Here is a 12,112-nt window from a genome sequence, read left to right as displayed (position 1 = left end):
ACTTCGAATGTCATTACATATTATATATATATTAAAGTAAACAACTTTTATACTTGATTGGTCATGAATGAAGCTGTAAATATAATTTCTTTTGAATGTTTTTTAAACGGTTTTCCTAATGTTTTAAATAGAGGTTTGAAGTGTGGTATTTAAAAACTTATTGTGGTGACATAACTATTACCTCCCTTTCAAATTTGAACTTTTATTTAATGTTCGTTTCCCTTCTCTACTCTTACAAGTTTTGTATATCAGTTATGAAAGTAAACCAAATGGAGAAAACAATTTAGCAAGGGCTGATAATGAATAAAAAATCAGTGACGGACTCAAGATTTTTATTAAAAGGCCGGGACTCAATACGGATATTGTTCGGCTTTTTTTTTAATTTCCCGTTACCATTTGTTAATACCAATTCAAAATTTTAAATTTCAAACTTAAACAGGTCGAGAACTCTAGATTTCCAGACGTCAGAATATATTTACATAGTTATTTCCCAAACACAAGGCCAATGATTGCCTTGAAAAACTGACCAATCGACTCAATGAACTACATTGCATTGTGGGCTACTACGAGTTTACTATCACATGAAAACACGTGGAATTAGTGGAAAAAGTGAAAACTAATATAGTGTCTGGGATTCTCAAAATAAATGTTTTTGTTCTGCGAATATGTTTATTGAAATATATATAACATAATCTTCAGTGTGCATGCTCAGATTAAAAATTGTTTAGGAAGTACACCACTAATTCATGGTCCCATTGCTTTCTATGTTAAATTCCTTCATTTCAAGCAGGCACACCTCCTTCATTTTAAGTTCAAATAAAGTGGCAATCATTGCATGTCAAAGCAACACTTTATGGTGTCTTCTACTGAAAAAATCAACCTACCTTTAATGGCATATAAGAAAGAACTGGTTCCCGGAACATCGGATGTACCAAAACAGGTACTTCAGATCTGACAAACAGACAAAATGTATCCTCTTTTTAAAATTTGGTGCAGTTTTTTTAATATTTAAAATTAAAAGTCCAAAATTGTTCTACAATGATCATCAGTCCTTCAGCTTTCATTTGATGCCAAAAATACCTAAATATCCTACATATTTTGAAAGTTACACTCATGCGTAGGAACTATTTTGCGTTAAATATGTACTACTTTCTGGTATGTGCTTTCTGGCCGGGCCCGAATTAGTGGTGTTACACCATTAAGGGCTAAATTCGAAGTGTCACGGTTTCATACTTAAAGTTCAAAGGCAAATCTCGTGCATCTTTCATATAAATACTGAGTACTTAAACTATTTTATTACGTGTGTATATGAGCTAGACACGAAATTCGAATTTTACCGATGCAAAACTACAAACTCTCCTGAATGACGTGGAAAAAGAGTGAATCTTTGCTTTTTTGTTTGGTAAATTGTCACTTGTTGCAACCAATGGTTCTGAAAAGAGGGATTGTGATCTAATATGCATCAATGTAAAGGAGCTACCATTTGATATTTTAGGGGGTGGGTATAGGATGAAATTTGAAAAATGGCAGGAAAGGAATTTGAAATTTTAAAAAAAACAGGATAAGCAACTTTGCCTAAAAAAAAGTCGAATGACAATGTTTGTAACAAAAGTCAGGATAAACTAAAAAAAAAACAGGCAGGACCGAATAAGGTGAAAAATTAAAAAGAAGGACAGAGATTACAACCAAAAAGAAAGCATGGCGAGATGTTTTATCATAGCCCCATCTCTACCCCAACAACCCCACCCACCCCGCCAAAAAAATGAAATGGAACCTATACATGCCATATTTGTTTATAAACTAACCATCCTAAATATATCCTAAAGTTAGGACCATCCTAAGACCATCTTAAGACACCTAAATTGGTATCCTAAAGTTAGGCCAATTCCTAGGACTTTCCTAAGTTGCGACTTGTTTGATTATGACTAAGATATGTCCTAAGTCTGTCTTAGGACATGTCCTAATCCTAAGAGAATTTCGATAAACAGGCCCCAGCTTATGTAAGAAGAAAGACAACTCTGACATTTTTGTAGAAGTACAACACTGTCTTACGTTTGTTATTGTACTGCAACTGACATCGAAAAAGACGCTTAGTTAACGAGTTTAATGGTCCGGAATAACACACGGCTGCAAATTATTTTAAATGATAGAATAATATCTATATTCTAATTTCCGTCGGGTCGTAAAAAGCTTCTATGGTCACATTTTTGTATTTTATCCCTTTAATGGGGATACCCCTCAATTTACGGTTTTGGGTAGTTACCTTAAAATCCAAAAATATATTTTTTGGTTAAATTTCCCGCTATTTTCGCATATATTTTCTATGCACATATCATCAAGGATCATCGGAATGATGAAGACATAAATATAATACCATCTTCAAGTAAAACTTTTAAACTTAAAGTTGGCTGTTTTTTAGATAGAAATTTAACGCGTTTTTCTTTGAAAACGAGAAAACATGTGATTCAAAAACAGTATTTGACATTTGAGAGGACAAAACATATTATTGCGATACTGCATGCAAATTTTGTTGGGCAAATTTCAAACAATTTTGTCAAAAACTCAAAAATAAAAACATCATTTGTACCTTTTTTAATTACGGAAATTTCCTATCCGTCAATCAGCTCCACCATTTATTTTTTCATTCACAATCAATTTGATAGTTTCGATGTGGTTATAAATGTAGATGTTGTAGGAGAAGTTAATTTATTTTTGAGTGATTTGAACTTACATTGTATTTAGTAGTTCTTTCGTGTATTTTCTGTAAATAAGTTATATTTTTGTTAATACAATTTTGACTTTCCATAAAAGTTAACCAAATCCTTCGGATAAGAGGTTTTTCCGGATAATGACTTAGTTGACATTGTGTGAAAATACATTGTATGTCAATGTTTAACCTCAGAGCAATTAATATGCATGCAAGTGGTCGGGACAAAAGTACTATTGAAGTTTCGCAGAGATTTGGTGTTAGACAAAGTGATGCTAAACCAACTTCTCTTGATATTCTGCTTTCCGTGGGCGAATCATTAGTGATGTTATGAGACTTGCACCAGAAGGCAAAATTGGTGCGTCTTTAAATTAGATTGATTGATTGATTGTTGGTTGCTTTAAGTCCAGTGGCAAATATTTTATGCATGTTCAGGACGAGAACAAGCTAACAATAAAAACAATAGGTAGGTTTTGTCATAATAGAGGCCATTCGGGATGATGATCGGGAAAATTTAGACTGCCACTGGAAAATGACGGGATATTGGATTGGGACAGAAATTTTACATTGCAACATGCCACCTACGGATCCCTCAAAGAGTTGATGCAAAGGTCTTTAACGTGGAAAGAACGTGACACTCCCTTTACACGAGGCATCGGATTTAACGTCCCTATTCTGACCGGACGTGACTGCGAACTTGATACATCCCGCACAGCCAAACGGACGCCCAACTTCGTTTTACTGCCGGTCAGGGGAAGACCAAGTGACCATGTTTCGTTTCCTCAGTCACACTTGGGGAACTTTAAATTAGAAACAACAGAAATCCATATATGTGATCAAACTGATCGACATGTATCCTCACAACCTGACACTTTTATACGATCTCGCGCTCAGTTTCTTCCTTGTAGTTTGGATATGAAAATAGGGTTTTTATGTAAAAGAAAAACCTTTAAAAAAAAAAGAAAACTACACAAAACTGAGTCCTCTAAACGTGTTGACAGTCTTTTAAGTTGTGCTTATTAATGTGAGTAATCATTTATTCATGCATAACCAAGAAATTTTTGAAGTCAACACCTGTGCAATTAAGTAAAACAGTCACTGAAAAATTAGAATTTGAACTTGCTGTCAGTTCATTAATACGATTGTTAGTGATGTGATTTGTTCTTCCATAAGAAAAAGCCTTTCTCATGTAGCACATCCTCTATATATACCGATCAATTTTACCCAAGATTGTCTCTGATGCTTACCAAACTGCCAAACTCTAGAACTAACTAGATATTGTGACACCTTACAATTCAGACACAGTGAGGCCAAGGGATATGAATTATAGAGTTTAGCTCTGAACTCAATTTAGGGGATGCCATATCTGCTGCAGGGAAATTGAAGTCTATATTAAGATTTTCAGAATTACACCAAGGTGTGTCTGAAAATATCAAGGATACATTAAAAGAAGAACAATTACTTCATCCTGCCACCAGTGCTCTTATGACCCATGTCCTCGTTTTGGTATTTCTATGGAAATGATGCCCGCATAGCTTGTTAATAGATATAGGAAGATGTGGTATGAGTGCCAATGATACAACACACCATCCAAGTCACAATTCATAAAAGTAAACCATTATTGTTCACGGTCCGGTTTCAACACGGAGCCTAGGCTCAAAGGTTCATTTGATAGTTAATCGATGAAAAATAACACAAAGGCACTTCTGAACCGTATATTGTCCCTAAAGATAACAAAAATTCGTAAATGTATGGCTATTACAAAATCAATCGTTTCTGTAGCAACATTCGCCCCATTACATTTGGGATTGGCGGTGCAGATACATCATGCATATGCATATGGGAATATGGGTCACGAACATTGATCGAAACTTTGTACTCACATTTCTTTTGTGTTTCCTATGCAAAGGTAAGACTATATCTGACGAGTTTGACCAAATCATGACGGTATCTACGCTCCAGATAGCATTTGTACTAAAAAACTGTGTTTGCTTTGAACAAAATCTGTCCTGCGCCGAACTTGTTCTTATAAAAAAAAAAGGGAAGTGTCTTGTAATACTAATACGCGTACTGAATCCGCATATGATGACTAAGAGATTGATCATTCATGTCCCTATTTTATGAATACTTGAGCTATTGTGTGTCGCTTTTAAAAGTTATATAAGGATCATGACTGATTTTGAATTACAACATTAGAAAATTGGCATTGCATTGTATAATTTTTCATCCTTCCCTTAAAAAATAAATGAGTTAACTTTTTTACCAGGATTATCCCACTAAAAGAATGTTCATGCACCAAACTGACTTTGTTTTACACCCAATTTTTTTTAACCTCGCATTCGCCTCGGGTGACTATAGTATATTTTGTGTAATAACTGCTCTGTCCAGACTTTGTAAATACACAATATGTATTTATCTATAACTAGATACGAATTTTCACAAAATACACAACCTTTAAGATGCAAAATTAAAAACACTGTTTCAGCGCTTGAATTTTGTTTTTTCAAAGATAGAAAAAATATTGAAATAATTTGATAAACTGGTGTTTTATACTTTAGAAAATAATTCTGTAATATACTATAGTGAAATACTATACACAATATGAAAGTTTATGGATGTGAAAAGGTCAAGGCCACTTCTTCTTTTGCTATGTCTTAAATGGAAAAAAATCAGAAGGTTCCAAATCAACGCCATTTTGTAATGGCAGCTCTTCATATAAGTAGTCAAATTTGTCGTTTTAACATCGTTTATAGCATATGCTTATGATTGAATCGTTTTTGTAGCATTCTATTGAATAAATATCAGAATATTTCTCCTTTTTGTTCTTGTGGTTGAAATATTGATATTTTTTGGTCTGACCTTTGACCTCAATTTCACAAAATTGTGACCACTCTGGATTTTTACGACCCAACTTTTCTTTCCATCGATATATAATTTAGGTGTATGTTCTTCCGGACCATTAAAGTTTTAAAATCATTCAAAAATGACCCCTTTTCCTAGAAATAATATAGATCCGCACATATTACAAAAACAACTATAAGTATTCGCTTACCTTTAAACATGGTGACATTTGTTAGAGCATTGATGCGATTTACAATGCTTTCGGTTATTCATAAAACAATTCATCAAAATGGACATTCTAAATTTAAATCAATTTTATATCGGAAGCACAGTTTTGTATTGGGTTTTTTTCGCAGCAAGTAAATTAATTTTGAGTTTGAAAATACCAGATGTAGTAACAAACTTTTTGTTACCAAATTTCCGCTTCCATCTTACTTCGCAAACCTCGAAACAAATTTGGTGCCATTATGGCATTAGAAAGGGGGTTGTCAGCATTCGCATTGAAACCATTTATGAGATAATTTGCATTTATTGACATGAGCGGGATAACCCATGACATCGATGGGCCAAACCCTTAAATGCACCGCAAAGGTCTCGACACGGCAAGCAAGTCAAATTAGACTTAGAAATTAGAAATCATTTATCTTCGTCTTCAATGAAGAGCAAATATGTCAGTATTTAAAGTTCATCCCGTTATGTTTTGTCACTTAATTTTTTCACTAAATATAAAATTAAGCAGATGTGGTATGATTGCCAATGAGACAACTCTCAAAAAGAGACCACATAACACAGAAACTAACAACTAAAGGTCACCGTACGGGCCTTTAACAATGAACAAAACCCATACTAAGTTGATTTGAAGTTAAAGAAACTGCTTGAGGTCAATATAATTTATTGTAGAAACACGTGGGTATTTTTTTAAAATATTTTATCTGGTATATACATTGACAAAAATTAAGACATGACTTTTATGCTCCATCTCATTCGGCACCCTCCACCACGCCTATCTGTATCATCACGGTAAGCTCTCGTGTATGTATTAGCTCTCGCACATAGAAGCCTTGGAACACCACCTCCACACTGTCCTCCATCCCCGTCTGGATACCATTGATAGCACAGCTCAGCATTCTGAATCCACAAAGGAGCACTCGTTGGAACTGATAACTTCCACTGCATTTTACAACCTCCACCTCTTCTATCTGTGTCATCTCTATAGTAACCAGTGTACGAATTTATATTTGCACAGAGAAGTCTTGAAGCACCACCTCCGCACTGACCACCATCACCATCAGGCCACCATTTATAACAAATCTGAACATTTCTAAACCAATCGTCGTAGCCATTCGACATGATACCCCACCTCATTCGACACCCACCTCCACGTCTGTCAGTATCATCTCTGTAGTAACCTGTCCATTGGTTGACATTTGCACAAAGTTGACGTGCAGCTCCGCCCCCACATTGTCCTCCGTCACCATCAGGGTACCAGTTATAGCAAAGTCTAGTATTACGGAACCAGTCTGGAACAAGAGTTGCTGTCTCTATGGTATTTGCAAGCATCACAACTGCATTGTGGTCTGGTAAGCTCTGTTGTAATAGCACATGTACTTGGCTGTTGTAGTTATTCAAAGCATTTCTATGCTGGTCCCATTTCCCACTTGTGTAATACCATGCAATAATTCTGAGTAGTTCTTCCATGTATGCTTTATCCATATAAACCTAGTAAAAAGAAAAATACAACCACATTAATATCATGCATAGGACCAGGGGAAACAATTCCTTTTAGATGAAAAATATACTATTTAAAAAAAAAATCAAACATTTTTACAAGCAGAATTAAGAAATTATATTTCTTTATTGACTTTCAGTTTGGTCAGGTCAGCCCAAAAACCTTGGCTTGCAAATTGATAATTCAACAGTATTTAGAACAGTATTCATGAGAACTTCAAATGGACCATTAGCTGATGACGATTACGCATGTGCAACACGTGTTAAGTTATTTAAAAAAAAAGAAAAGAAAAATAAATGTCAACATTAGAAAACATTTTTTTGTCTAAACTTACTAAATCACAAACTTAACTAGTGTTTACGCCGACGCCAAATGATGAAGCAGCACATCTGAGTCTCGAATGGGAGACTTTGTTTGCACGAGGCTTAAAAGTAATGTCATAATTGCTGCCCAATCTGAATCATGTGACAACAAATATACGAGAATTCATACACGTACCTGTATGGCTCTTTTCATTGAAAGTCGTTTGCTTCTGTCAGCAATCATTCCAGATATTTCCGTCAAACTCCCGCCAAATAGCCACGGACTTCCTGCTACAGTAGGTTGCCATGCCGATATTCCATTAGTTACTATCAAATTGGTACTACCTCCATAGTATCTACAAGAATAATGAGACGTGTGTATAGACAATAATTGACTTCATATTATTGTTATCTATATATTATGACATTTTTTTTGGCGTTTATCGTCCTTTTTTTTTATTTCAAATCTAATTACCTTCCTAAATGTTATGAAAGTTCAAGGCCAAGGTAATACGTTTAGTTGTTGAGATATTGTAGGAGTCTACCAAAATGTCGGATTCCAAATGACAATACCGACCGTGCGAAGACTGTAAAGCCAGTCAATGTCGTTAAAAAATTCCATCATCGTCGATATAACAATATCTTTGTATTCGGAACGTAAAACTGTTTTCGTAACAATAGAGGATCGGAATCTAGTGTTGTTTTCGTTACAAGACAGGATTGGAATGTAATGCTTCTTTCGTTACTAGAGACCGGTTACTAGAGAGGAAGAAATTAAAGTACTTTGATGAAGTTAAGCGGTGTTGTACATAACGAATTCTTAATACCGGTGTCTAGTAGACATATACTCAAGACATAACGTTACTACTAGTACCATGTTATTTAAAAGGATACAAGACAGATAAGTAAGGCATGGGATTCCCGCGCCTTTTCAGCTGTTGTAAAGAATGAGGACAACATAAATTTGTCTAGTATTCATAGACTGAATCTCATAACATTTAGATTGATAAGTTTTTTTCTTAATCATTGCAAAATAATGATATTAACCATTTAAAATCTGAAGAAATAATATGATTGTCGATGAAACAACTCTCTTAGCGGGTCCAACTGACGTTGGAGGTATGCAACTGTTAGTCATCGTATGGTCTCTCGAACAATGAGCAGAACCCAAATAAAACTATAAAAGACCCCAAAAATGACCAATGTAAAACCTTTCAAATGAGAAAAAAAACGGCATGACTTATGCACAAAACTATTAACGAAAATGAAATTTATTATAGATCAGGTACTGAATTACATCCACTATATTGACTTTGATGAGGTAAACACAGAACGTGGCGGGTAAGAGGGTGTGGCAAGCCTCCCCTAACATTGGATAGTGGTGTGACAGCACATGTTTAGAACAAACTACTAGTATAAAAAATCTTCTGAAAAGAGTTTAACTCGTCCAATTGATAGAAAACATAAAAATAACTACTAGTAACAATGAGAAGCTTCGCCATGAGCCAGTCGCTTTTTCAAAGAATCGAGTTCCATTACTGCTCAATTTCATATCAGAAAAAAAACGTTAAGACTAAAGGTAGCTTATTCTTATATATATATATATATATATAAACCAGTCACCAAAGTTTCATGAAAACTGCTCAAAGCATTTTTATCAGTATGATTATTATTCAGTATTGTCCGAAAACTTGAAAATCCCCCCTTTATCATGAAAAAGATCAAATAATTATGAAACTTAAAATCTCAAATTGAGTGGGATCACCATTGGTTTTGTAATGTTTCGTTTGTAAGACATAAAACAGACCTTGCGCGTACGTTACTACACAAAAATAGACAATGGCAAGTTAATTACCTAACACTTTTTCTCGTAGCTCTTGTGAATGCCTCATCTACCGTCTGTCTTCCAGATGAACCTCCGCCGCCAAGTTTTATTATGTTAAAGAATGTAGCACTAGCTTGTGCTTCAACTTGACTGTCAGTTTTGCTATGATAGTAGCTTTCGTCCGTAGCAAGAATTAATCTCAGAAGACCACCGAATTTACCCTGGTTGAAGTAATGTGTTCCAAATGTATCAATAAATCTCATATATTGCGAAGTTGTGGTGTCATTAAAAGTTTTTGGAAGGAATCGCTCGATGTACATTTTTGCGACTCTACCAAATTCTAGTGCCCAATCAGGCATCATGTTAATCTTGTACCCGGATGTATATGACGTCACTTCCTCTATGTACTTTGATGAGTTTGTGATGTAATCTTGAACTTTCTTGTATGATCCACTCGCAGAAAAAATGCCTTCTCCATAACCAACATCCACCTTTCTGCCCATAGATTTTTTAACAGCATGGCTAGTTTTATGGATTTCAATATTTGAAGATAGCCATCCAGTTGGAATGTTCACTACACTCCAAACTTGATCTGGGATATTATACTGAACCTAAATTTTAATTTAAAAAAAAATGTAAATTACATTTATATAGGAACAGCTAGTATAAAGGGAAAATGAAAATATCGAAAGATACAACTAGATAACAAACCTACGAAAGCTGAAGAAGAAACATTATCATTAAAAAGGGTTTCTAAACATCTAAGTTAATAGAAATGTATTCATATTATTATCGCGGATATAGAAACTGGATATTTAAACATGTTAGTATGTGTCACTAACTGTCTACTACCAACATTGTATGCAGTTACAATACGTCAGGCACATCTCAATATGTATGTACATAGTTACTTTCTTGACACATTTCCAATTTTTGCTTTGCATAAAGGATTTGTTTTAAATATGATTAATATAATAAGATAAATAATTATCCCCTTCGAAAAGTGGTTTCAAATCGAGGATAAATGGATATTCAAACGCATCAATTGTCAACAATTGTACCCCCGGAACCCACTCCTTAGATCCGCCACTGCTGCGGTAATATTATCAAGTAATCTAGACATTTTAGATTGACATACGACCTAGTTTCACCCAATGATTGTTTTGTAATAAAAACTCCTTCATGCATTGAAATCATATTGAAGGCGGCAACGGCAATATTTTCTTGAACAGTTAAAGCCCTTGGCTACGCCTTGGGCTTTATTTTTTTATTAACACGACCAACTATTGTCTAACCTATACATAGAGAATACCGGGGTGCAAGCTTATAAAGAATAGAGAAAAATTGAATTTAAAACATCAAGAATTGAGAACTACTTTGAAAATAACAAAAATGAGAAAAAAAACGTGATAAATAAATGACACTTTGTTTTAGAATAAGTATTCGATGGAATCAAATTTGAGCATTATTAATAATTTGCGAATTTCCTCTTGTAGCACTTAGTCGATTTAATCTTTTAATCGGTATTTAATGCACGTTACACACACGCAAAAATTGTAATTATTATAATGTTCATCCTACACAATTAATAAAAAAAAATGAACATAGAATAATTGTTATGTTTATACTTACATTATTAATAGTTCTCGTCGTTTCAAAGTCACAAGTGAAATCAAAAACAGGATTTTTAAATCCATCATTGGCCCCCAAATCTAACGGTAACAGGTCGAGTTTTGTAATGTCGACTCCATCTCGCAGACGACTTAAAAATGGTGGAACATTTCCACAATTTTTAGCCAATAAGATATTTGGTAGAACAGTAGCAAAGAAAAGAAAACTAAGTCTTCGAATCTCCATCCTCTTAAACGAAGAAGATAGGTTAAAAGTACACACGTAAAAATTGAAGTTTGTTTATATATATCCGGATGTAAAGGAAGTATATTGAACTTAAACAATTGAGACAGAAACACAATACAACTATTGGACAGCTATCAATTATAAGTACACACCTTTTCATCACAAGGAAGTGTTTACTATTTCTTAAAATGTTATATTTGAAGAAGTTGTTACTTTCTGAAAATAAGTAACCACGCTGAGGAGAAAATTTTTACCTACAGTATTGTTATTTAGCGACGACAAACCATCTATATCAGTCTTGTCTAAAATTTAGATAAGGAGTTTAATACAATAAGAATATAAAATTAATCCAGCTGTGTTATAGTATCTTTAAATTAGAAATAGTGATTATTGAAAAAAAAACTAAAAAAAAGTCTGGTTGCTAGAAACTGAATTTTCAGAGTTCAAATTTACCCCTACCACAATAATAAAATATATATAGATTCCACAATGGGTAAACATCAACTTAAAAACCTTAAAAACTACTTTAAGATAATATTGACTTCTACATCAATACGAAAAGCATAAAGCAAATGTAGTTCGTGTAGACAATCTGACTTCGGTGAAGCTATCAACACATAGCGTCACAATGTCGCCATCGAACTTTAGCGTGATCAAAAACGCAAAACCGTACTGGCATGAAAATACGGATTTTTTTGTGTTATTAAAATTTGCTTTTACAAAATGTTAGAAATTATTATAAATTAAGGAATGTATCTCCATCATGCAAAGCTCTGATTCCTTTCACGGATTTGGCTATACTTTTTGGAACTTTTGGATTATTGCTCTTCATCTTTTATATAAGCTTTGGA

At 34.1% G+C, this 12,112-nt stretch overlaps 1 protein-coding gene across 1 annotated transcript; it reads right to left on the bottom strand.

Annotated features, from left to right (window-relative positions):
- Nucleotides 1-6,423: 6,423 nt before the first annotated feature.
- Nucleotides 6,424-11,593, bottom strand: LOC139485710 (perivitellin-2 67 kDa subunit-like). The gene is made up of 4 exons (XM_071270353.1): nucleotides 11,037-11,593; nucleotides 9,435-10,015; nucleotides 7,776-7,935; nucleotides 6,424-7,267 (listed from the first exon to the last, which is right to left on the bottom strand). Exons 1-4 carry the CDS (start codon nucleotides 11,259-11,261, stop codon nucleotides 6,503-6,505), a joined length of 1,731 nt encoding a protein of 576 aa, XP_071126454.1. The 5' UTR covers nucleotides 11,262-11,593; the 3' UTR covers nucleotides 6,424-6,502.
- Nucleotides 11,594-12,112: the final 519 nt, after the last annotated feature.

Source organism: Mytilus edulis, chromosome 8 (assembly GCF_963676685.1).
Source record: "Mytilus edulis chromosome 8, xbMytEdul2.2, whole genome shotgun sequence".
Lineage (NCBI taxonomy): Eukaryota > Metazoa > Mollusca > Bivalvia > Mytilida > Mytilidae > Mytilus > Mytilus edulis.
Note: the sequence above shows the minus strand (reverse complement) of the source record. Positions and strands in the feature narration are given on the sequence as shown.